General features: G+C 55.3%; 2 protein-coding genes across 5 annotated transcripts in view; one reads left to right on the plus strand and one right to left on the minus strand.

The window, feature by feature from the left end:
• Window positions 1-8,098, plus strand: part of LOC119543879 (FERM, ARHGEF and pleckstrin domain-containing protein 2-like) — a 71,009-nt gene extending 62,911 nt beyond the window's left edge. The window contains 6 exon segments of the mRNA XM_037848699.1: window positions 4,725-4,807; window positions 5,439-5,533; window positions 5,626-5,801; window positions 7,046-7,153; window positions 7,275-7,426; window positions 7,642-8,098. Of these exon segments, the coding sequence (XP_037704627.1) occupies window positions 4,725-4,807; window positions 5,439-5,533; window positions 5,626-5,801; window positions 7,046-7,153; window positions 7,275-7,426; window positions 7,642-7,741 (714 nt within the window). The 3' untranslated portion in view covers window positions 7,742-8,098.
• Window positions 7,988-25,464, minus strand: part of STK25 (serine/threonine kinase 25) — a 29,759-nt gene continuing 12,282 nt past the window's right edge. For 2 of the 4 annotated variants that reach the window (XM_037848480.1, XM_037848479.1), the window contains exons 3-11: window positions 13,155-13,385; window positions 12,613-12,669; window positions 12,032-12,140; window positions 11,392-11,549; window positions 11,131-11,316; window positions 10,610-10,755; window positions 10,328-10,442; window positions 9,976-10,047; window positions 7,988-8,606 (exon numbers count right to left, since the gene is read on the minus strand). In XM_037848480.1, the coding sequence (XP_037704408.1) occupies window positions 8,295-8,606; window positions 9,976-10,047; window positions 10,328-10,442; window positions 10,610-10,755; window positions 11,131-11,316; window positions 11,392-11,549; window positions 12,032-12,140; window positions 12,613-12,669; window positions 13,155-13,385 (1,386 nt within the window). In that variant the 3' untranslated portion in view covers window positions 7,988-8,294. Of the gene's footprint in view, window positions 8,607-8,679; window positions 8,821-9,975; window positions 10,048-10,327; window positions 10,443-10,609; window positions 10,756-11,130; window positions 11,317-11,391; window positions 11,550-12,031; window positions 12,141-12,612; window positions 12,670-13,154; window positions 13,386-25,464 lie in introns of those variants that run through there. The other 2 variants (XM_037848481.1, XM_037848482.1) reach the window with 2 other exon arrangements.

Below are 25,464 nucleotides of genomic sequence, written 5' to 3' on the forward strand. Positions count from 1 at the left end.
TGTCCCCGTGTCCGTGCGCAGCTCCCCTGTCCCCATGTCCCTGTCCCCGTGTCCCTGTCCCTGTGTGCAGCATCCCTGTCCCCATGTCCCTGTCCCCATGTCCCTGTCCCCGTGTCCCTGTCCCCGTGTCCGTTCGCAGCGTCCCTGTCCCCATGTCCCTGTCCCCGTGTCCATCCCCATGTCCCTGTCCCCATGTCCCTGTCCCCGTGTCCCTGTCCCCGTGTCCGTGCGCAGCTCCCCTGTCCCCATGTCCCTGTCCCCGTGTCCGTCCCCGTATCCCTGTCCCTGTGTCCGTGCGCGGCTCCCCTGTCCCCATGTCCCTGTCCCCGTGTCCCTGTCCCTGTGTGCAGCATCCCTGTCCCCATGTCCCTGTCCCCATGTCCCTGTCCCCGTGTCCCTGTCCCCGTGTCCGTGCGCAGCTCCCCTGTCCCCGTGTCCCTGTCCCCGTGTCTGTCCCCATGTCCCTGTCCCCGTGTCCCTGTCCCTATGTGCAGCATCCCTGTCCCCATGTCCCTGTCCCCGTGTCCCTGTCCCTGTGTGCAGCATCCCTGTCCCCATGTCCCTGTCCCCATGTCCCTGTCCCCGTGTCTGTGCGCAGCGTCCCTGTCCCCATGTCCCTGTCCCCATGTCCGTCCCCATGTCCCTGTCCCCGTGTCCCTGTCCCTGTGTGCAGCATCCCTGTCCCCATGTCCCTGTCCCCGTGTCCCTGTCCCTGTGTGCAGCATCCCTGTCCCCATGTCCCTGTCCCCATGTCCCTGTCCCCGTGTCCCTGTCCCCGTGTCCGTGCGCAGCTCCCCTGTCCCCGTGTCCCTGTCCCCGTGTCCGTCCCCATGTCCCTGTCCCCGTGTCCCTGTCCCCGTGTCCCTGTCCCCGTGTCCGTGCGCAGCTCCCCTGTCCCCATGTCCCTGTCCCCGTGTCCCTGTCCCTGTGTGCAGCATCCCTGTCCCCATGTCCCTGTCCCCATGTCCCTGTCCCCGTGTCCCTGTCCCCGTGTCCGTTCGCAGCGTCCCTGTCCCCATGTCCCTGTCCCCGTGTCCATCCCCATGTCCCTGTCCCCATGTCCGTGTCCCCGTGTCCCTGTCCCCGTATCCCTGTCCCCGTGTCCGTGCGCAGCTCCCCTGTCCCCATGTCCCTGTCCCCGTGTCCGTCCCCGTATCCCTGTCCCTGTGTCCGTGCGCGGCTCCCCTGTCCCCATGTCCGTCCCCGTGTCCCTGTCCCTGTGTGCAGCATCCCTGTCCCCATGTCCTTGTCCCCATGTCCCTGTCCCCGTGTCCCTGTCCCCGTGTCCGTGCGCAGCTCCCCTGTCCCCATGTCCCTGTCCCCGTGTCCGTCCCCATGTCCCTGTCCCCGTGTCCCTGTCCCTGTGTGCAGCATCCCTGTCCCCATGTCCCTGTCCCCTTGTCCCTGTCCCTGTGTGCAGCATCCCTGTCCCCATGTCCCTGTCCCCATGTCCCTGTCCCCGTGTCTGTGCGCAGCGTCCCTGTCCCCATGTCCCTGTCCCCGTGTCCGTCCCCATGTCCCTGTCCCCGTGTCCCTGTCCCTGTGTGCAGCATCCCTGTCCCCATGTCCCTGTCCCCGTGTCCCTGTCCCTGTGTGCAGCATCCCTGTCCCCATGTCCCTGTCCCCGTGTCCCTGTCCCCGTGTCCCTGTCCCCGTGTCCGTGCGCAGCTCCCCTGTCCCCATGTCCCTGTCCCCGTGTCCCTGTCCCCGTGTCTGTGCGCAGCGTCCCTGTCCCCATGTCCCTGTCCCCGTGTCCCTGTCCCTGTGTGCAGCATCCCTGTCCCCATGTCCCTGTCCCCATGTCCCTGTCCCCGTGTCCCTGTCCCTGTGTGCAGCATCCCTGTCCCCATGTCCCTGTCCCCATGTCCCTGTCCCCGTGTCCCTGTCCCTGTGTGCAGCGTCCCTGTCCCCATGTCCCTGTCCCCGTGTCCCTGTCCCCGTGTCCCTGTCCCTGTGTGCAGCATCCCTGTCCCCATGTCCCTGTCCCCATGTCCCTGTCCCCGTGTCCCTGTCCCCGTGTCTGTGCGCAGCGTCCCTGTCCCCGTGTCCCTGTCCCCGTGTCTGTGCACAGTGTCCCTGTCCCCGTGTCCGTCCCCGTATCCCTGTCCCTGTGTCCGTGCGCGGCTCCCCTGTCCCCATGTCCCTGTCCCCGTGTCCCTGTCCCCGTGTCCCTGTCCCCGTGTCCGTGCGCAGCTCCCCTGTCCCCATGTCTCTGTCCCCGTGTCCGTCCCCATGTCCCTGTCCCCGTGTCCCTGTCCCCGTGTCCCTGTCCCCGTGTCTGTGCACAGTGTCCCTGTCCCCATGTCCCTGTCCCCGTATCCCTGTCCCCGTGTCCGTGCGCGGCTCCCCTGTCCCCATGTCCCTGTCCCCGTGTCCCTGTCCCCGTGTCCCTGTCCCCGTGTCCGTGCGCAGCTCCCCTGTCCCCATGTCTCTGTCCCCGTGTCCGTCCCCATGTCCCTGTCCCCGTGTCCCTGTCCCCGTGTCCCTGTCCCCGTGTCTGTGCACAGTGTCCCTGTCCCCATGTCCCTGTCCCCGTATCCCTGTCCCCGTGTCCGTGCGCGGCTCCCCTGTCCCCATGTCCCTGTCCCCGTGTCCCTGTCCCCGTGTCCCTGTCCCCATGTCCCTGTCCCCGTGTCCCTGTCCCCGTGTCCGTGCGCAGCTCCCCTGTCCCCATGTCCCTGTCCCCGTGTCCGTCCCCGTGTCCCTGTCCCCGTGTGCGTGCGCGGCTCCCCTGTCCCCATATCCCCATCCCCGTGTCTGTGCGCGGCGTCCCCGTCCCCGTGTCCCTGTCCCCGTGTGCGTGCGCGGCGCCCCCGTCCCCGTGTCCCTGTCCCCGTGTCCCCGTCCCCGTGTCCCTGTCCCCGTGTCCCTGTCCCCGTGTCCCTGTCCCCGTGTCCGTGTGCAGCTCCCGTCCCCGTATCCCCATCCCCGTGTCCGTGCGCGGTGTCCCTGTCCCCATGTCCCTGTCCCCGTGTCTGTGCGCAGCGTCCCTGTCCCCGTGTCCCTGTCCCCGTGTCCGTGCGCGGCGCCCCCGTCCCCGTGTCCCTGTCCCCGTGTCCGTGCGCGGTGTCCCTGCTCTGCTCCTCTGGCCCGTGGGCGTGGCTCTGAGGTGCCCGTCCCGCCTGGTGTCTCCTGCAGTGGGACTGCCACAGCCTTCCAGCAGGCGATTTTAACGTTCAGTTCAGCTTCTTGTTTTCTCGCAAGAGGAGGCCAGTTTGAATGACCTCATCTCCCGTCATTGGAAGTGAAAATCTGTTTTAAACTATACTTTTCAAATTGTACTTTTGTTACAGAAAAATTAGCTGGAAACATAGAAAGTCGCTGCTAGCTCGACCCCGACCCCCAGTAGAGAGCTGTGCCTGTGGGTGCGCCGTGCCGGGCGCAGGGCCCTGGCGTCGGGCTCGGCTCGTCCCTGCTGAGTCGCCGGCACCTGCCCGCGGGCCCCATCCGATGGTGCCTTTCCCAGAGCCCTGGAAAACAGCGGTGTTAGCTCTTTCCTGTTTCCCAGTTTGGCGAGCGAGAACCGTCCGCCATCTTACCTGCCGCTGCTCTGGCTGCCAGTGTGGCCGCCGAGCGCCCGTCCCGGGCCTTGCTTAGGTGTCTCGCTGTAGGTCGGGACGCTCCCCCGCTGGCCTCGCCTGCAGTCCGTTTACCCCGTAGGACCGAGCCCCTCGGCAGGGGCCCTGCTGGCCTGACCCGGCCCAGCGCCTGCCCCTCGCACGCCCGGGCCCCTCCTCGGCTCGTCCTCCTCCTCCACGCGGCGGAACGGAACGGGCACCTTCCCCCAGGCCACCGGGGTTTCCTCTTTCTCAGTTAATTGGTTGCCTGTAAGTTATTTTGATGGATGTTACTCGATTGGGAGTTAACTTTTTTCATCAATAGTTGGTTTCCGACAGTCGCTGAACCCCGGGTCTCCTCCCGATCCCAAGGCGCCTTGGGGTCCTCTGGCGTGTGCCGTCCCCCCCGGCCCGCCCGGCCCCAGGCCCTCTGGGCACGTGGTTCTAGCGGGACGACTGATCCTGATTGAAGCTCGCTGAGCTGGTATGTTCTTTGTGGGGAGATGAACACCTTGAAAGTCTTCTCTTGCGAGGCCCCCCGTGAGCCGCGGGTCCTGCCCGGGGAAGCTTCCGGGCCTCGCACCTGGCTCCAGAGGGGAGGCAGCGGCTCGTGCTGAAGGAGAATCTGCCGTGTTTAGGACGGTATCCTTTTGTTTCTAAGAGGTTTTATCAGAAACCCTGTGCTGTGGCTGTTACCGAAGGGTTTTCTCCCGCAGGGAGGTGTGTGCCTGCACCCACACCCTGATGAACTGTCATTGCATTCCTCGAATGTCTTTCTTTGTCAGGGAAAACTCTCCTGGATACTGGTTTAGGTTTGACTTGATAGGATTTTATTTTTGAATTATTTCGTCTGCTCCCTCGTCTGTCAAGGCCTCCCCGTAAACTGTGGTTTCGGTGCCAGCTGTAAACCAGGAACCACCCGCCTCCCTTTCTAGTACTGAAATCACTCGCCATCTCTTCTGTGCTTGGTTTCCAGCTGCTAGTGCTGGACCCGCCGGTGAGTAGCCGGTGCCCCCTACCCACAGCTCGCCCGCCACAGTGCTCCCTCCCAGCTGTGTGCCTTGGACAGCCCCGGCTTCTGAGCCAGCCGCCCCGGCCCTCGCTGGCCGCCCCTCGGCTGGGCCCAGGCGTGGGCGTAGCCGTGCCCAGCTCTGCTTCCACCCACAGGTTGAAGAAGCAGAGGGCGCGTGGCCGGCCCCGCACTGCTTCGCCATCTGCTCTGCCCAGAAGACAGTTGTGGTGGCAGCCAGGTGAGGTGTCCGTGAACCCCATCCCACCTCCCCGTGAGCACGACCCCAAAGCCACAAGGCCGGAGGGACAGCTCCTCCCGCAGAAGCTTGCGGAACGTCCCCTGGGGCTCGGTGGGCTGGCCTGGTCCTAGGGTGCCCTCACCAAGGGACGAGAGCGCATCTGGGCCAGACGCAGCACCCGAGGGGCACACCCCTGCCTGTGGAGAGCAGAGCTTGGGCAGCACGGCAGCCACACTTGCCTTCTGAGGACACTGGCGGGAAGCCCCTGACCCCGGCCCGGCCGTCTCAGGGCTGCAGGGCGCTGAGTCCCCAACCCGGAGTCGTCAGAGACACAGCCGATGTGGGACTCGGAGGGGTGCACAGCGGGCCCCACCCACCCTCCTGGGCCACTCCACAGCCGCGTGTCCCTGCTGGGTCTGTAGGCTCGGGGCGCACGCTCCAGCCAGGCCCCAGGGCCCACGATGCGAGGGGCACACGGCGCCTGCTCCCCCTCCCCTTCCTGAGACCAGCTGGCTCCCCAGGCCCCAGGAAGCCAATCCCAGGTTGGGGCACTGCCCTGCAGCCCTTGGGGTGGAGGCCTCGCCCCACAGGCAGGTCCTGCCGAGCAGACCCCAAGCCCCAGTCCCTGCAGCACCCGGCTGGAGATGAAGTAGTAGATGGGTGACCTGAGCATGGCCATCGAAGCAGCCAGCAGCGGCCGCAGCCCCGCCCCGGCTCCCGTCACCTGTGAGTCCCACCCCTGGGCAGGGAGGAGGTGCCTGGGCCACCTGGCACGAGCGCTGTGTCCGCCTCTCCACTGAGGAGCTGGCCGCCCCCAGGGCCTGGTCAGTGGCTGCAACTCCTTCCCCCAGGGTCTCCTGAGAGGCAAGAGTCGGGAACGGAGGCTGGGGGTGCCTGCGAGGGGCTGGGCCAGCAGCAGATCAACACCACACTGCACGTGTGCTGGTTCCGGAACACGAGCCTCTCCCGGGCTGACCACCGCGCGGCCGTTGAGGTACCTGCTGCCAAATCAGCAATGGCCATGCCCGGGGGCTCCCCAGGACCCCTCCTGTTGAACGGGTGGCTGCAGGCACCCTTCCAAGGGTCCTCGGGGGGACCGAACCTGCTTGGGCCCCATTACTGGGTAGAGCCTCCCCTGGGCTGGGGAGGGAGGGGCAGCCTGGGTGCCAGCGGAGGGGAGTGACCGAGACAAGGACAGCAGGGCCGGCTGGGCACGCGGGAGCGCAGAGGCGGCCTTGGCCCTGCCCCGCGATTTCTCTCAGCCCCCCTCACCCAAGGGGTGCTGCATGGGGGCTCCTGGGCCATCGGCATCTCCTCACTGGTGGGCTTTCGACCCCAGAGCTCTTGACCCTGCTGCCTTCTGCCCCACCCACACCCCCCGAGCCTCAGGGTTGCGCCTCCCGCAGGTCCCCTCATGGCCCCCATCCGTCTGGCTGCCCCTGCAGCCCTGGTTTTCCTTCATGGCCTCAATGGCTTGAGCCCCAGACCCCTTGTTTCCTTCACCCCTAAGCCTTTCCCACCCCCTCACCCCACTCAGTTCTCCATCCTCTAACTGTTTCTTGGAGCGTCCTCCCGGCTCCCCTGGCTCAGCCACTGCATGGGCCTCTCCTCACTACCTGTCACAAGTTAGGGGACGCCCTTGTGGAGGGCAGGAGGCCCCTGGCACATGTCCACTGCCCTTGGTCCAGTGGTGCCCACTGCTTCTGGGTCCTGGCGAATCAGAGCGGGGGCCCGCTGACTGGCCTGCACCCCTGAAGTCCGGGGGGGTCCCATGCTTGGCAGTTTGGGCCACGGGCACAGCAGCTGCCCACCCTGGAGCCACACTCCAGAGCCCACTGGACCCAGGCTGGGGTGGGGGCCCCTTGCTTGGCCCTCCTGTTTCCATCCTCTCCCCACCCACCACTGAAAGAACTTCGCAGACATGGCTCTGCTGTCCGTGAGGCGGCTTCACGCCCCTGGCTGCTGGGCAGGAAACCAGCCTTCTCTTCATTTTGCTTGGTGGGCGGAGGGAAAAGGGATGCAGCGTTATTTCACTTGGAGCCGGAGCCTCACCCCAGACCGCAGCGTCCCTGTGAGACGGCCACACTGACGGACGGAGAGCTGCCGTGGAGACGCAGCGAGGGGAGGGCCGGCTGGGGGGCTCAGCCAGAGAGCACTGGTGGCGCCCCGCCATCCTGGGGGCAGAGGGCAAGCTGGGCGCGGCTGACGCACGTGTGCTTTCGCTTGTCTCGCGGACAGAACCAGCTCTCGGGGTATCTGCTGAGAAAGTTCAAAAACAGCAACGGCTGGCAGAAGCTCTGGGCGGTCTTCACCCATTTCTGTCTGTTTTTCTGCAAGGCTCACCAGGTAGGGGCTCGCTGGGCCCGGGGCACCCCACCCGCCTCCCTCTGTGGGAGGTGAGCCTGCAGACGTGGTGGGGGGCAAGGGGCCGTGTCCCTCCCGACACCCCCGTGGCACCGTCTTCCAGGATGCCCACCCGCTGGCCAGCCTCCCGCTGCTGGGCTACTGCTTGAGCGTCCCAGGGGAAGCCAACGGCGTCCACAAGGACCTGGTCTTTAAGCTCCAGTTCAAATCCCACGTCTACTTCTCCCGGGCCAAGAGCAAGTACACGTTTGAGAGGTGACGTGGTGGTGCATCCTGCTCAGCCTGTGGGCCTGTTGTCCCAAGAAACTCCCGCAAGTTCTCCTCTTCTCACTTCCAAGGGGCGCCCCAGGGACTCCCGTGACCGCTGCCTCCCCGGCCACCCCGCGTTTGTGTCCTCAAGAAGACGGTGCTCAAGCCCACTGGCCTCACGTTTTGTACCCTCGGGTCCTGAGAGCCGTCCTCTTTCCCAGGTGGATGGAGGTGATCGCAGGGGCCAGCAGCCCGCCTGGGAGCTGCAACAGGGCCCCCCGAGGGTCACCGGGCCCTGCCCTGAACCGTGGGCATCCGTGATCCTGGCAGCAAGGAAGGGCAGCAGCCGCAGGGACACAGACCCGCCGCGAGCCGTGTGGGTGCAGAGGCAGCGGCAGGGACGGCGGAGCAGCGTGTGCCGTGGCCTGCTGGCCTGCTGGGAGGACTGGCAGCCTGCCCCGACGCTGGGGGGCTCGTCTCCCCTGGCAGCCCCCACCTCCCAAGGGGCCTGGATCTCAGCACCAGGCTGGCCCTCCTTGCACGGAAATCAAAGTTCTCACCCACAAGGGAGTTGTCCAATAATTTATTAGTGCCCCTAATGTTTTGTAACAAATGGAAGCAGATGGACAAGCTGCTCGAGCTCATATGCACATGTGGTTAAAAATAAATGGCATCACCCACAGCCCCGTCTGCTCCTTCCGGGGCACGTCCCGACGATGGGGACGGTGCAGGAGGGGGCCGAGGCCCGGGGCTCCACACGGCACCACCACAGCTCCGCTTCACGTCTTTATTGAAAGTGGCAAAACCCTTTCAACCTTCTACAAAAACATCTTGGTCTCAGAATACTTAGGAAAACAAGAAAGTTCAGTTTTCTTTAAAAAAAAAAAAAAAAAAACCACCCTCTGGGTGCCCGGGAACAGGAAACAGCGCAGTCCTGGCTGGCGATGCTGTTTGTGCTTCCGGGTGTGGCCCAGGCTGGCTGGGGACGGCGTCCTGGCCATTGAGGAGGTGTGTGGGTGCCCGCTAGGGTCGTCTCGGGCTTCTGGGTCCAGTGTTGGATGACCACCGCATGGCCCAGCAAGAAGGCCCGAGCCAGTGCCCCCCACAGAGCCGAAGCCCAAGGTGACCCCCACCCCCACAGCAGCCTCAGCGGGCCGAGGTCAGGTGGTTTCTGTTGTGTGAAAACCTGCAGGGAGAGGCGAGGCACGGGTCAGGTCCTGGCACTGCCCAGGGTGGCCCAGGACCCCTGCGCCCGGCCCTCACCTCTGCACCCGCCCCACCAGGCGTGCGATGAGCTTGTCCGAGATGCCCGGGCAGGACTCCTCGGCCAGGCTGAAGGCGTTCTCCAGCTCCTCCAGGGCACCCACACTCCCGCCCCCCTGCCTGTGCTTCTCCTTGAGCTGCGGGAGAGACGCGGGGTGGGCCGGGGGTGCACGGGCACATGCAGCCCCCACTCTCATGGGAGCAAGCAGGAAAGACGCCACAGGGGAAGCTCCCACCTGCCTCTAGGGCTATCCCTGCAGCAGAACCCCATGACCACCCAGAAGCCCGAGGGAGCAGTGCCTGGGCCGCCCCAGGACATCTCACTCCAGGGGAGGCTCCAGCCCACCCCCTTCCCCTGCTGACACTGGGCCAGACAGAACAGCCCCTTCCATCCTGAGGAGCCCCCGGGGCACATGCATGGGCTGGCATGGACCAGAGCGGGGGTCAAGCTCAGGACCGCTGGCCGGACGCCTCCACATGCCTGGGAGAGCCTGCGGTGCTGCCGAGGGCCCCCAACACCCCTCACCCAAGCTAATGGAGGCCCTGTCCCGCTTGGGGTACCTCCTTCTCCCCAGAGCTATCCCTTAGGAGTCACCAAGGACCTCAGGCCCCACAATCAGGGCCCCCGAGGGACATGGCAGGGGTACTGAGGAGGGCCCTATGCTGCCCCATCGACCCCATGGTGCAAATCCCAGCATGGGCCCGCGGGGGCAGGGGGCTCACAGCCAGTCAGTCACACAAGAGGGCACAGCAGGGACAGACACCTCGCCAGGGGCCCAACCCGACCCGAGGGGCACCCCAGCCGGGCCTGCCCTCCGTCCCGCCCAGCACAGCACCCCCATCCCGCCGCCATGTCTGCCTGCACCTGCGGCAGCCGTCAGCCCAAGACCACCCAGGCCCACCCCCTCTCCTGCCCCGTGAGTCCCCAGGCCACTTGGGGCCCGGCTCAGGCTGCCCTGCCCAGCTGCCCACAGGGCCCCCAGGCCAGGGCCTTGTCACCGTTCTCTGCCCCGTCCAGACCCTGACCCAGTGCTCGAGACCCCTGCGGGCAGGGACGTGGCCTCCCGGGCTCCTCCCCGCGGCAGGGCAGGGCACTCACACCTGTCCCTCCTGCAGCTATCCACGCCCCAGCACACCTGCTCTCACCTGATGAGACGCTCCTGGGCACCCACATACCACCTGACCTCACCCCCCACTACTCTGGGCCAGGAAGCCAGAGGGGAGACCATGAAACCACGGGGAGCTGGGGCTGGGGCGTCTTCGTGGGAGGCTGCCTGGCCCAGCCCCCTCACCTCTCCGAAGACGGGCCGGACCAGCGTGGACAGACACTGGGAGCGCGGCTGCCTCTTGACGGGCTCCGCGGACTGCAGAGACAGGCGCAGGGTGGGCAGAGCCGACAGGGGATGGGGCGCCAGGCGGCTCCCAGTCCCCAGCCCGACACTGACCTCCCTGGGAAGGTGCTGGGGGCCATCTGTTGGGAGCAGCCACAAGGGCGGACCCCAGACCCGGCTTCCTCACGTGGGCAGCTCGGACACAGGCTCCAGCCGCACCCGGGACAGCCCGGCCTCCCCTGCCCTCAGCCCCGGAAGGGCCCTGCCCACCCGGCCACCCGGCAGTGTCCACCCAGGGACGCCCAGGGCTGACCTTCTGTGAGCCGAGCAGAGCTGTCCCCTTGTGCAGCTTGCTGTGCGGGCTCGGCCGGATGGTGGGGGGGAAAGTCCAGATGGGGCCCTGGTCGCCATCCTCGGCGTCACCGTCGCTGAGGAAGACGAGTTACGTGCGCGAGGGCAGGGGCAGGGGACAGGAGGGCCTCGCAGGAGCAGGCAGCGACGAGGGGCCCGGCCCCCCGGCCAGGAGGGTGCCTCCAGTGGGCAGCAGGAATAGCCCCAGGTCCCCCGGGCCCCCGAGGACACACACGGCCCCTACATGTCCGAGTCCTCGGAGCTGGACTCCTCGCCGTGGCCCTCCGACTTCCAGCGCTTGTAGCGGTCGATGAGCTCGGTGAGGAAGGAGGTTTTCTTGGTGTAGCGGGCGATGAACTTGTGCTTCAGGAGCTCTTTGGCGGTGGGCCTCTGCGGGGGACGGGCGCATCACACGCGGCCTGGGAGGGGCAGGCACAGGGGTGGGGGCGGAGGGCGAGGCCGGGAGGGGTCCCAGGTGGGGGGCAGCCGGGAGGGTGAGGCAGGGAGAGCCGCCCTCAAGCCGACGGGACTCCCTTCCCGGTGTGCAGTGCTCGGACTGCAGGGCAGCCCGGCCTTGGCGGGGAGCCCCATCGCCGCTTGGGGAGCATTTGGAGGGGCCCTTGAGAGTGGGTGCACCTCCCAGGGCCACGCAGTCCTCACAACCCCAGACCCAAGGCCACGGTGGACCCACCCTGGATGAGGAGTGGGGCTCAGGGCGGGCCTGGCCCAGGCAGGGTGGACCCCGAACCCGGAGGCAGGGCTTACGAATCGGGGGTCCTTGTTGAGGCAGGCCTCCACAAACTCTCTGAAGGGCCTGCTGTGGTGGCCCTCCAGCGTGGGCGGGCTGTTCTTCGGGATCAGGAACAGGACGCGCATGGGGTGGAGGTCGGAGTTGGGGGGCTCCCCCTTGGCCAGCTCGATGGCCGTGATCCCCAGGGACCAGATGTCGGCCTGGACACAGAGGCCCCGAGTCGACACGGTGGCACCCACCCTGCCCGCCCCCGCGCCCTGGCCCGGCCGCCCCACCTTGAAGTCATAGGCCGACTGCTTGATGACCTCGGGCGCCATCCAGAAGGGCGTGCCCACAAAGGTGTTCCTTTTGATCTGCGTGTCGGTGAGCTGCCCGGCCACCCCAAAGTCCGCCAGCTTCACGTCCCCCTGCTCCGACAGCAGCACGTTGGCGGCTGCTCAGCACAGACATGCGGCGTCACCCCGGCTGTCCACAGGGACCCACGGGCCTTCCTCTCCGTGCACAGAGCCCAGTGGGTGCGGCGGGGCCCAGGACCCCGTGTCGTGTCGGGGAGAGGAGCGGAGGGGCACCCAGCAGTGGAACTCCGCCCTCACCCCTCCCCAGGGCCCCCACGGGATGCTGAGGGTGCAGCCTGTCTGGGTGAGGCCCACCTCATCCACAGGCCCCGCGCATCGGGCCCCATAGGGGCTCCCCAACACGGAAAGACCACAAACAGGAACTCTCAGCTTGGCTAAATCCAGTACCTTCTCGCACTAGTTGCACACAAGGTGCGGGGCTGGGGAGACGGGGGCTACTGAAGCTGTTTCCACTGCGGATGCGGCTTTTGGAAACGCAGGGAGACCGAGCTGCTCAACTTCTGGAAGCCACGGGGAGCGAGACACCCCACCCCGCCCTGGGGCCCGCGCCCCGCAGGACCTTTGATGTCACGGTGGATCTTGCGCTCCGAGTGCAGGTACTCCAGGCCCTTCAGGATCTCCCGCAGGATGGTGGCGATGGACGTCTCCTCCAGGGGCCCCGGCTTCAGCTGTGCACACAACGCCACACGGGGCTCGCGCCACCCCAGCCCCAGGCCACCCCGCCAGACCATCACCAAGGCCCAGCAGGGAGGCGGCAGCACCCCCAGACCCCACCTGCATGGCCGACACGCCCTACTCAGCCAGGCCGCAGCAGGGAGGGGGTGGTCCTTGCACCCCTCGGACTTCAAACAACGCAGCTTCAGGGCCGGGCAGGGGTGGGGAGCCTTCCCAGCGACACCCCTCCGTCCTCGTCCTCGGGAGATCAAAGCCAGGCCTGGGCAGCACGAGGCCAGCAAGGAGGCCCCCCAGAGCTGTCTACGGGCAGCCTGGGCGCAGCCAAAGGCCCAGGGGCCCCCGCCCAGGAGCAGGACAACTGCACGAGGCAGCTCGCTTCGGGTTACACGATTCCCAGCCAGGGGGGACGAGAGGGGGCCCAGGAGCCCGAGTGGGACGCCCCCGGGACACGTGCCCAGTGCTCACCAGGTCCAGGGCCGAGCCGCCGCCCAGGTACTCCATGATAATCCACAGCTTGGTGCTCTGCAGGCAGGCGGGGGAGCGTCAGCAGGGAAGGAAGGGGCCAGCCTTGTCCAGACCCAGCCATCCCCGCCCTGCTCCAGCCCAGGCTGCCACCAGCCCCACAGAGGCCCGAAGACGGCAAGCCCTGGAAGCACGGGCCATGGCCGTGATGTGCTTGCTGGCCAGAAGGCCCCCAAGGCAGATCCTCCCTCAGTCTCTCGTTCCCTCAGGCACCCTCAGTTGCCCTCAGGTGGGCTGCTGCAGCCTTTCAGCCCCCTTGGAACTCCCCAGGGCAAGGCTGGGGACCTCCCTGTCCCCTGGTCCCCTGCGCCATCATCCCTTCCACAGGGGCCACTTTGTGAGCCTGGGTCTGTGGCTGCTGGGACCCTGTGAGGAGGCGCAGGGACAGCCCAGGCCCCTCCTGAGCTCAGGCCAAGAAGGGGGCCCAACGGCAGCAGACCTGGCAGAGTTCCCCGTACCCCCGCAGCCCCCACCCGCCACGGCACCTTCAGGTAGGAGCCGAAGTAGCGGGTGATGTAGGGGCTGTCACACTGGCTGAGCACGGTGATCTCCTGCTGGATGTCCTCGATCTCATCCTCGGCCTCCTCCAGGTCGATGATCTTGATGGCCACCACCTCCTTGGTGCGGTTGTCGATGCCTTTGTACACCTCCCCGAAGGAGCCCTTCCCGATGCGGTCCAGCTTGGTGAAGAGCTCCTCGGGGTCCACGCGGGGGTGCTGCAGGCAGGAACACTGGCGTTCTGCCTCTGTCCCCTCCACACAGGGGTCCCTAGGGCCCATGCTGGGCCCCGCAGCACCCGGGCCGGCCCCGTGGGTCACGCCAGCTCAGATCACGCCAAGGCTCTCGCGGGGAGGACCACCGAGGAAAGGGTACAAGGATGTTCCAGAAACAAAGCCGGCACCAAACGCATTCTCTGCTATCCGGCCCACAGCCCAGCTTGTGCAGGACAGAAGCCGCACCCCTGAGAAAGGCTCACCCCACCCCCAAGTCAGTCCTCGGCTCAGCCACACCCCCACTCCGACCCCTCCAGCTTTCTACTCTGAACGTGGACACACTGTGGTTTTGGATACTTGATCCTGAGCATCCAGACTCCACTGAAAACCTGCCCTGTCCCGTGCCCAGGCCAGCCCCCGGCCCTGCTACCAAAACACAGCAAGGCCCGAAAGACACTGCTCACAGGGGCCAGCCGCAGGCCCAGGGTGCTCGTCTCCAGCAGCCCCCCTGCCTGCCCCTCAGACATCCGGGACCCACCAGGCCGCAGCGACCCGACTGCTGCCCCCACCAAGCTCCTGACCGTGTCCTCCCACGTGCGGGGAGGCCCACACAGGCCCAGATCCCCCCGGGTCCCAAGGCCTCAGGCCTCACCCCACAGGGGCACGCCCCCACGCCCCCCGGAAGCACATGTAACAAGTGGCGTTGTCACACCCACTGAAAGGGTCCCACAAAAACGGAAACCACAACTTCTCCCGCCATTTAACACCTGGCCTTCTGCTGAGGGGATCACGTCTCAGACATCACAGAAGGAAAGCGTCCTCCCAAGCACGCCCCAAGGGAAATACTGGGATGGGTGAAAAGGCCGGAATGCACACTGGAAGCTTTACACCAAGGATACATTTCTTGAACTCAACAACTGCAAGGCCTCCTCTTCAGGAAACACACGGGGCGGCAGCAGGTGCCCAAGGAGCACGATGTGTGCAACCTGCTCTCAAATGCTTAGAACAAAGGTGGCCTCAGCCCCCACCAGGACGGTTACCACACAGGCGGGAACGGTCTCATCAACTGTTTGGGAACCCCAGAGGCCCGAAGACTACGGGCAACACCCAAAGGGGAGTGGGAGGGAGGGGCTGCAGAATCACCTGTGTGGCGGCTACCTGCACCCACCCCCACTCTCAAGGCAGCTGTGAGGCCTGGCCCCTGGCATAGCTTACGGTGCCTGACAGGGCCCCAAAACCCACTTCCCCAAGATCGGGATGGGCACGGGCCGAGCGCTGATCGTGGCTTGTGGTCGGCTACTTCCGATCGCCGGGGGCCTGGCTTTAAGGGTGGCCGCCGTCCACCGCGCCCCAGACAAAGGTGGCGGAGGAGACTTAGAGGCATCGCGTTTCCTCCAAGCCGGAGGGGGCAGTGGGGGGCTGCCTTCACGGGCAGGGCAAGACAGCACTCTGGGGGGGGAGGCTCCTGGCCCCCTTCCTGGCCCCCCTCTCCCTCTCCAGGGCAGGGCAGAGCTGGCCAGCACTCCCTTCCTGGGACAGACGGACAGGGGATGCCTTTCCAGTGTGCTCCCCACGCCCAGAACTTGCCCTCCAGGCAAACGCAGCTTCCGATGAGGAACGCAGCGTAAGAAATGACTGAGGCAGACGGCCTGGGGCAAAGGCTCCCCTGCTTCAGGTCCAGCAATGGAACACCCAGGAGAGAGGGAAACCTGTCCAATGGGAGCAGAGGGGGCACCCAAACTCCTGTCAACAGGGAACCCCAGCCACCAGCAGGCCCAGGCCCAGGCCATTCGCGCGGGACCGTCCTCCAGGGGGCTGGCGCCCGAGAACACCTGTCTCCTCCCCAGCTGGCTAAACTCAAGAAGTGCACACCGCAGGGAATGAACCCCAGGGTTAGCATTTTCAAATGTTTAAATTCACAGAGCACAGCATAAGATTACAGGGCAAAGAAACAGGAAAAGATGGCCCATCCAAAGAAAAGGATAGAAATCCTAACAAGACCAACAAAGTAGACCAGACTGTGGACGTGGCAAATAGAGCCTTTTTAAAGAATGAGCTACATGTTAGAGAACGTTTACCGCTCAGTTTCCATGATGACTATGTAAGGAAAGCTGATACAGAGGCTGCCCTGGACCACGTTAATCACACCTACAACGCATTTTGGTTCCGCGTCACAGTGATTTGTCCCCAGTGACCCTTTTATCCTTCTTAGGCACAGTTTTTGTTGTTGCAGTTTCCCTTTTCGTTATATTGCTTTGACAACTGTAATATGAACCAGATCTGAAACGTGTCCAGAATAAAATATATTCTGATATTAAAAAAAAAAAAATGAGCTAAGATATCACAGGAGATGAAGGAAAATACAGACAAAAAACTAAAGAATATCAGGGAAACAATCAACAAACAATAGGAGAGAATCTCAATAAAGAGATAGAAAATTTTTAAAGGAAACAGAACTACTGGAGTTGAAGACCACAAAAACTGAAATTAAAAATGAATACTGAATTTGTATATAATTTTCTTTTCTTAATTGTTAAGGTATTAGAATAGCTAGAAGGAAAAAACTGAAATGGTGGAGCTGTAACCCATAGAATTCATTGAAATTTGCTCTATAGCTACTTGTTAAATTGTAATCCGAAAGTTATCACCTTTTTATATATATATATATTTTACAATAAGGAAATAACTGAAACTATGGTACTGTAACTCCCAGTTTTTGGAAATTTCCTAAATAACTACTTGTTAATTCGTACTTTGAAAGTTATTACCTTTTTGCATATATATTTCACAGTAAGGAAATAACTGAAACTGTGGAACTGTAACCAACAATATTCTTTGAAATTTGCTCTCTATTTGTTAAATTGCACCTGGAAAGTTATCACTTCTATGTAAATATGTTATATTCCACAACAAAAAATATGATTTAAAAAAAATGCCAGACTAGAGCTGGCAGAGGAAAGAATCAGTGAACTTGAAAACATGACAATTGAAATGAATCAGGCTGAGGAACAGAAAGACAAAAGAATTATAAAAGGCAAAATAGCCTAAGAAACTTCTGGGACACCATCAAGTGCACAAACATACCCATTAATGGAGTCCCAGAAGGAGAGAGAAAAGGGCAGAAGAAATATTAAAGAAATAATGACAGAGAACTTCTCAAACTCAGCAAAAGACATAAATATGCACATCTAAGCAGCCCCACTGAGCACCAAGCAGGATAAACTTGAAGGGAAATACACCCAATCGCATACTGATCAAACTGTCAAACGCAAGGACAAAGAGCCTTCTGAAAGCTGCAAGAGAAAAACAACTGTTACGTCCAAGGGGGTCCCAATTAGACTGAGTGCTGACTGTCATTAGAGCCGTAAAGGCCAGGGGGCAATGGGACAAAATAAAGTGCTGGAAGGAAACATTTGCCAACCAAGAATTTTACATCCAGCAATATTTTCAAAAATGACATCCCCAGATAAACAAAAGCTGAGGGAGTTCCTCACCACTAGCCCTGCCCTACAAGCGATGCCAAAGGGGGCTCTTCAGACTGAAAGGAAAGGTCACTAGACAGTGGATCAAAGCAGCAAAAAGAAATAAAGGCCTCCAGAAGGTAACCACTGGCGTAATCTGAAACGCCAGTACTACCATCTTCTATTTTTTGTTATGTAACTGCACTTCTTACCCCCGACAGGTACTAAAGTGCAAATGCATTAAAAAGTAATGAAAAATCTATGGTTTTGGACATAAAATGTAAAAAGATATAATTTGTAACAAGTACCAAAAAAAGTTGGGGGGACAAACTGGCAGAGGATCAGTGTATGTGTAAGCTATTTAAGTCAAGCCGGTATCAAATCAAATATGATTGGTATATATTTAGGATGCTAAAATTTAACCCCATGGTAACCACAAGGAAAATGTATGAAAACATACATCCACCTAGAAATGAGAAAGTACTTAAATTAATATGGTACAATATAAAACATCACATAAAGATGAAAGTAGGTATTAATGGAAGAATTGAGGTACAAAGAAGGTCTAAGACTAAAGAGCAAAATGGCAGAAGTCCTGCATTATCAACAGCAACCTAAAATGCAAATGGATAAACTCTCCAGTCAAAAGGTAGAGACTGATACAATGGATAAAAAAGCATGATCCAACTATATGCTGTCTATAAGACACTCACCTTAAATTCAAAGACATAAGTAGGTTGAAAATGAAAGGGTGTAAAAAAAAACAAAAAACAAACCATACCATGCAAGTAGTAACCAACAGAGAGCTGAAGTAGCTGTACTAATATCAAGGAAATCAGAGTAAGTCAGAAACAGTTGTAAGAGCAAAGACATCATCACATCCTGATAAGGGGTCACCTCAACAAGACGGTGTGACAATTCTAAGTATGCACGCACCCAGCAGCAGAGCCCTGAGACATATGGAGAGAACACAGGCAGATGTGAAGGGAGAAACTGAAAGCTCCACATCAACAGGAGACTTCAATGCATCCCTGTCAATAATGGATACAACATCCAGGCAGATCAAGAAGGAAATAAAAAGCCAACCAGACCTAGTACACACATACAGAACCCTTCACCCAGCAACAACAGAATACACACTCTTCACCACCCAGGACAGACCTCAGTGTAAGTCATCAAACAAGTCTCACAGAATTCAAAAATACTTAAGTCATACAGTGTATCTTTTCCAACCACAATGGAATGAAGCTAGAAATGAATAACAGAGGTAGAAATGGAGAATTCACAACTGTGTGAAAATTAAGAAACACACTCCTAAACAACCAATAGGTTAAAGAGGAAATCAAAAGAGAAATTAGGAAATATCTTAAGGCAAATGAAAATGAAACTATAACAAACCAAAATTCATGGGATGCAGCAAAGGCAGTGCTGAGAGGGAAATTTATAGCTCTAAATGCTTGTATTAGAAAAGAAGAAAGACTTCAAATCAGAGAACTAACCTCAAAACTGGAAGAACTAGAAAAAAGAAGAGCAAAGTAAACCGAAGCAAGCAAAATGAATGAAAGATCCAAGCAGAGATAAATGAAATAGAGAATAATGAAACAATAGAGAAAATCAACAAAACCAAAAGCTGGTTAGTTGGAAAGATCAAAAAAATTGACAAATGTTTAGCTAGATTAAAAAGAAAAAATGAGGATGAGCACAGATGACTAAAATCAGAACTGACAAGGGGGACATAACTACCAACCCCTGGAAATAAAAAGGACAACAGAGGATTCTATGAACAACTGTATGCCAACAAATTAAATAACATGGAAGAAACAGACAAATTCCTAGAGGCACACAAACTACCTACACTGACTCAAGAAGGAATAGAAGAGCTCAACAAACCAATAATTAGCAAAGAGAGAGAATCAGTTATCAAAAACCTTCCAACAAAGAAAAACCCAGGACCAGACAGCTTCACAGGGGAATTTTACCCAACATTCCAAGAAGAATTAACACCAATCCTGCTCAAACTCTTCCAAAAAAAACTGAAGAGGGAACACTCCCTAATTCCTGCTTCAAGGCCAACACCACCTTCGTACCCAACCCAGATAAAGATAAGAAAGGAAAGAAAATCACAGACCAAATTTCTCTTATGACTATGGATGCAAAAATCCTCAACAAAATACTAGCAAACCAGATCCAACCGTCCATTAAAAGAATTATACACCAGGATCAGGTGGGATTTATCCCAGGTATATAAAGGTGGTTCGACATAAAATCAATGAATGTAACAAACCACATTAAACAAATGAAGGGAAAAAAAGAACATGATCATCTCAATTGATGCAGAAAAGGTATTTGATAAAATTGAGCACCCCTTCTTGATTAAAAAAAAAAGCCACTTAGAAAACTAGGAATAGAGCATATATGAGAAACCCACAGCTAACAACAAACTCAATGAGACTGAAAGCCTTCCCTCTAACATCAGGAACAAGACAAGGATGCCCACTGTTACCACTGTTACTCAACATTGAACTAGAAGTTCTGGCCAGAGCAATTAGAAAAGAAAAAGAAATACAAAGTATCCAACTTGGAAAAGAAGAAATAAAAATTTCCCCATGACATGATTATATATACAGGAAATCCTGAAAAATCCACAACAAAGCTCCTAGAGCTAAAAAATGAATTCAGCAAAGTGGGAGGATACAAAATCAACACCCAAAAATCAACAGTGTTTCTATACACTAGTAATGAACAATGGGGAGAAGAAATCAAGAAAAAAATTCCAATTACAATAGCAGTTTAAAGAATCAAATATCTAGGAATAAATCTAACCAAGGATGTAAAGGACCTGGACACAGAAAAGTACAAAACATTGCTAAAAGAAATAAAAAATGACTTAAATAAACAGAAAGACATTCGTGTTCATGGATTAGAAGACTAAATATTGTTAAGATGTCAATTCTTAAGGCAGAGTGGTGAGGTGTGGAATTTAGTTACTCCTCTAGGGCGGCTGGTAAATAGCCAGGAACTGTGCTGAACAGCCATCTAAGGGAAGTCTATGATTAGTCACACATCATACAACAGTCTGGAATGGGGGAAATAGTTGGGATTGCAGCAAAACCTGTAAGTTTCCCCAACTAGGGGGCTGGCGCCGCACCCGCCCCAGGCACGGCAGACTGTACTGGAGCTGGTTCCCAGAGGGAAAAAGAAACAATCTGTGCTGGAAGCAGTGAGGGGGACTCAACCTGGCCCCAACTGCAGAACTGATTAACAAACTTGTACTGCTGAATAAAAGGTCCAAGCACATATAAGCTGAGAGCAGACATGAAAGAATCTGGGAGCAATCAGCCTGGCAGAGAGGAAGCAAGGCTAACAAAATTAGCAAAAAAAGAAAAAAAAAAAAAGAGAGAGAGTGGCTTATGGAGTTTGAGGTGTTCAGAATACTGGAAAAGGGCTGGGCTCCAACAAAAAGGGGCACATTTAGAAACGGGTACCAACTCCCATTTGCAAACCCGGGAAGCTGGATTCCTGCTCTGAAAAGTCGGGTTTTTTGGTTTTTTTCCTCCTATCTTTTTGCATTTCAAGAGCCCATCAGAGCTCCTGCCTCAGCCCAGCCTCCCTGCAAGGGCAGAATTCAAGTTGTCTGAGAGTAACTATTCTGGTAAAAGAGATAATAGCCTAAAGGGCTTATCTTTAAATAGTCTATACTGGGACTGACAAAACTGGGAGGCTGTGGAAAGGCCTTGAAAAGCAATTTCTTTTTCTTTTTCTGTTTTTCATTTTTGTTTTTGTTTTAAATAACTCAAAACACAAAGCCTCAAATATCTGCAATCAGCCCCTGGACCCAGGCAAGGGCAGAGCTGACAGGGCTCTGAGAGACAAAGCAATGAGCCTGATGGGAGAGACAATCCCCTGAAGGGCGTAACTTCCCAAAGAAAAGGGAGGGCGGAGCCCAGCTCAGGTGATAGCCCTCTCTCAGAGAACTCAGTGCCCAGGGGCTGGAAAACAGAAACCAGCTTGAGTCAGCCATAGCCCTGGCAGGAACAGGGTCTGAGGAGAACGAAAGGCACCTGTGGCACCTCTTTACTGGTGGGGGGAGCTGCGGGCTGACAAGCACCACCTGCTGGGCAGGACAGGAAAAGCACAGAGTCTAGAGGCCTCACGGGGGGGGGGGGTCTGACAACCTGTGGTTCTTATTCTCAGGGAAACTCCATACTCTCCTCCTGAGACCTGGGCCTGTCTGGACTGGGAAGCTCTGCATGGGGTCAATCATATCTGGGGAGACCCTCTCACAAAAAGGTTACATAGAGGCAAAGCAAGAACCAGAAAAACGAGGGGAAAATTATGATCAACTAAACAGACACTATGGTAGAGGTCCAGAATAAGTTGAACTGAATGCCAAAGGATAGAGAACAAAGCCAACCAACAAGAAAATCTTAGGTAAAAGAGTGAAAATGAGCTCCAGAATAAACTATTCAAGAAAATCAGATGCCAAGACACATAAAATTAACAAGCCATACTAAGAAACATGAAAATATGGATCAGCCAAAGGAACAAACTAACAGTTCAACTGAGATACAGGAATTGAAACAACTAATTAAAGATGTTCAAATAAATCTAAACCAAATCAACAAGCTGAAGGAAAATGTGGCAAAAAAGATGAAGAATATAAAGAAGACACTGAATGACCATGAAGAAAAATCTGTAAGCTTGAAAAAACAAATGGCAGAACTAATAGGAATGATGGGCACAGCAGAAGAGATGAAAAACACAACAGAGACATACAACAGTAGATGTGAACAGGCAAAAGAAAGGATCAGTGAACTGGAAAACGGGACATTTGAAATCATATACACAAAAGGACAGATACAGAAAAGAAAGGAAAAATATGAGCAGGGTCACAGGGAGCTGAATGACAAGATAAAGCACACAAATATATGTGTTAAGGGTGTTCCAGAAGGCGAAGAGAAGGGAAAAGGTGGAGAAAGAATAGTAGAAGAAATAATCACTGAAAATTTCCCAAATCTTATGAAAGGCATAAAATTACAGATTCAAGAAATACAGTGTAACCCAAACAGAAAAGATCCCAACAGACCTACTCCAAGACACTTTCTGATCAGATTGTCCAATGTCAAACAAAATTGAGAATTCTGAAAGCAGCAGGACAAAAGCAATCCATCACAAGGGAAGCACAGTAAGACTACGTACAGATTTCTCTGCAGAAACCATAAATACAAGAAGGAAGTGGTATGATATATTTAAGATATTGAAAGAGAAAAACTGCCCACCAAGAATTCTACATCCAGCAAAGCTGTCCTTCCAAACTGAGGAAGAGATTAAAATATTTTCAGACAAACAGACACTGAGAGAGTTTGTGAATAACAGAACAGCACTATAAGAAATACTAAAGGGAGTGCTATAGGCTGACAGGAAAAGACAGGAGAGAGAGGTTTGAGAAAGAGTGTAGAAATGAAGACAGGACATGTAAAAGGAGAGAAAAATATAAGATATGACATATAAAATCCAAAACACAAAATGGTAGGAGTACTGCCCTTACAGTAATAACACTAAATGTTAATGGATTAAACACCCCAATAAAAAGACATAGACTGACAGAATGGATTAAAAAACAAGACCCATCTATATGCTAAGAAACTCACTATAGACACAAGGACAAAAATAGGCTGAAAGTGAAAGGTTGGAAAAAGATATTTCACACAAACAATAACCATAAAAAAGTGGGAGTAGCAACCTTAATATCAGACAAAATAGACTTCAAAAGTAAAACAATTCAAAACTATGAATCAATAATGGAGGGGAGGCATGGTTAGGGGTATGGGAGGATGTGAGTTTCCTTTTTTTTTTTGTCTTTGTTTCTTTTCTGTAGTGGTGAAAACATTCTAAAAATTGAAAAAAAAATAATTGTGTTGATGGATGCACAGCTGTATGGTGGTGCCGTGGGCAACTGACTGTACACTTTGGATCTTTGGATAGTTGTATGGTATCTGAAAAATCTCAATAAAAAAAGAAGAAAAAAAATTAAAACAATTAAAAGAGACAAAGAAGGACACTACATATTAATAAAAGGGTCAATTCATCAAGAAAATATAACAATCATAAATATTTATGCAACAAGCCAGAGTGCCTCAAAATACATGAGGCAAATAGTGAGAACACTGAAAGGAAAAGTAGATACCTCTACAATAATAGCTGGAGGCTTCAATATACCGCTCTCATCAATGGACAGAACATCTAGACAGAGGATCAATAAGGAAACAGAGATGTTGACTTGCACAATGAATGAACTAGACTTGACAGATATTTTTAGAACACTACATGCCACTATAGCAGGAGACACATTTTTCTCAAGTGCTCATGGAACATTCTTCAGGATAGAACATATGTTGGGTCACAAAGCAAGTCTCAACAAATTTTAAAATATTGACATTATACAAAACACTTTCTTGGATCATAATGGAATGAAGTTGGAAATAAATAAGAGGCAGAAGGTTGTAAAACTCACAAATATGTGGAGGCTAAACAACACACTCTTAGAAAACCAGTGGGTAAAGGAACAAATTACAAGAGAAATTAGTAAATACTTCAAGGCAAATGACAATGAAAACACAACATATCAAAACTTATGGGATTCAGCAAAGGTGGTGCTGAGAGGGAAATTTATTGCCCTAAATGCCTCTATTAAAGGAGAAAAGAGAGCAAAAATTGAGGAATTAACTGTTCACCTGGAGAAACTAGAAAAAGAACAGCAAATTAATCCCAAAGCAAACAGAAGGAAAGAAATAACAAAGATTAGAGCACAAATAAATGAAATTGAGAAGAGGAAAACAATAGAGAGAATCAACAAACCAGAAAATAAAAAATCAGTTTTTTTAGAAAATCAGTAAAATTGATGGACCCTTAGCTAGGCTAACAAAAAGGGGGGGGGGGGGAGACATAACTAATGACCCCAGAGAAATAAAGAAAATAATGAGAAGATACAACAAGCAATTATATGCTAACAAACTAGGCAACTTAGACAAAATGTACAAGTGCCTAGAAAGCATGAACAACAAACATTGCCTCAAGAAGAAATAGATGACCTGAGCAAACCAATCACAAGCAAAGAAACTGAGTCAGTCATCAGAAAGCTCCCAAAAGGGAGTCACAAGATGGCAGCATAGACAGGAGTGGAAGTTGGTTAGTCCCCGCAGAGCGACTAATAAACAACCAGGAACTAAAACTAGTAAAAGATCTGGAATAACTGCTGAGGGATGGCCGTGACTGTCCACACATAGTGCAACAATCTAGAATGGGAGAAATGCCTGAGATGGCAGCACAAAGTCTGCGAGTAAAAACTGCAGACCTGAGCCGAGAACCCCTCCCTCACAGCAGCCTGAACTGCAAAGCCTCGTAGTGCTAGAGAGCAGCATTCTCTAAACAAGAGAATACACCTCAGCCCACCTCCAACTAGGGTTTTAATTGGCAAACGTGAACTGATCAATGCAAGCTGCAACAAGCAGACAGAGGCTTTTAGTAACGACTGACCTTGAAGAGCCAGGGGACGTATATGTCTCAGGACGGGGATCCCAAAGGATCGGGTGCTATCTGTGGCCAATGGGTTAATCTGGGGGCTGTAGACTGTGTTAGGGCGCTTTCTATCCCTTTTTCTCTCTTCAACCTGGGCAGTTCAATGGATAAAGCCTCAGCCATTTTCAGCTTGCAGTGCTCTGCAGTAGAGAAAGCCTCAGCCATTTTAAACTCACAGCACTCTGACCCAGACAAGGGTGGAGATAGCAGAGTTAGAGAAACAAAGAATCTATTTATATGCAAATGACCTCTCCCTAAGGGTCGTATCTTCCCTAAGAGGAAGAAGGTGGCGCCAAGCTCTACTACCCACCTTCCATTAAGAACCAGATCCCAGAACCTAGGGGAAAACAGCCACCGGCCTCACCTCCTTACAACAGTCTGGAGCTACAAGCTGACAGGCGCCTCCTGCTGGACAGAAAAGCACAGTGACCTGAGGCCTCACAGGGTGTATCAATCTTGTAAGACACCCTCAGGGAAACCAGATACTATTCCGTCCTTCCTAGACCTGAGACCTTTCTGGTCTAGGAAAACCTGATTGGGGTAACCAAAGAAACCACATGCCTAGACAACAGAAAACTACAACCTATATTAAGAAAAACGAAGTTATGGCCCAGTCAAAAGAACAAACTTAAATGTCAAATGAGATACAGGAATTGAAATAACTAATGCTGAATGAATCCAAAAAGATTAGGGAAGATATGGCAAAAGAGATGACACGTATAATGAAAACACTGGGCATAAATAAGATAGAAATCGAAAGTTTTAAAAAACAACTGGCAGAATCTATGGAAATGAAAGGCAAAACACAAGAGATGAAAGATACAATGGAAACATACAACAGCAGATCTCAAGAGGCAGAAGAAAACACTCAGGAACTGGAGAACAAGACACCTGAAAGCCTACACAGAAAAGAACAGATAGAGAAAAGAATGGAAAAATATGAGCAATGTCTCCAGGAATTGAATGACAAAATGAAATGCAGGAATGTACATGTCATGGGTGTCCCAGAATGAGAAGAGAAGGGAAAAGGGCAGAAGCAATAA

This window comes from Choloepus didactylus, chromosome 9, assembly GCF_015220235.1.
Source record: "Choloepus didactylus isolate mChoDid1 chromosome 9, mChoDid1.pri, whole genome shotgun sequence".
NCBI lineage: Eukaryota > Metazoa > Chordata > Mammalia > Pilosa > Megalonychidae > Choloepus > Choloepus didactylus.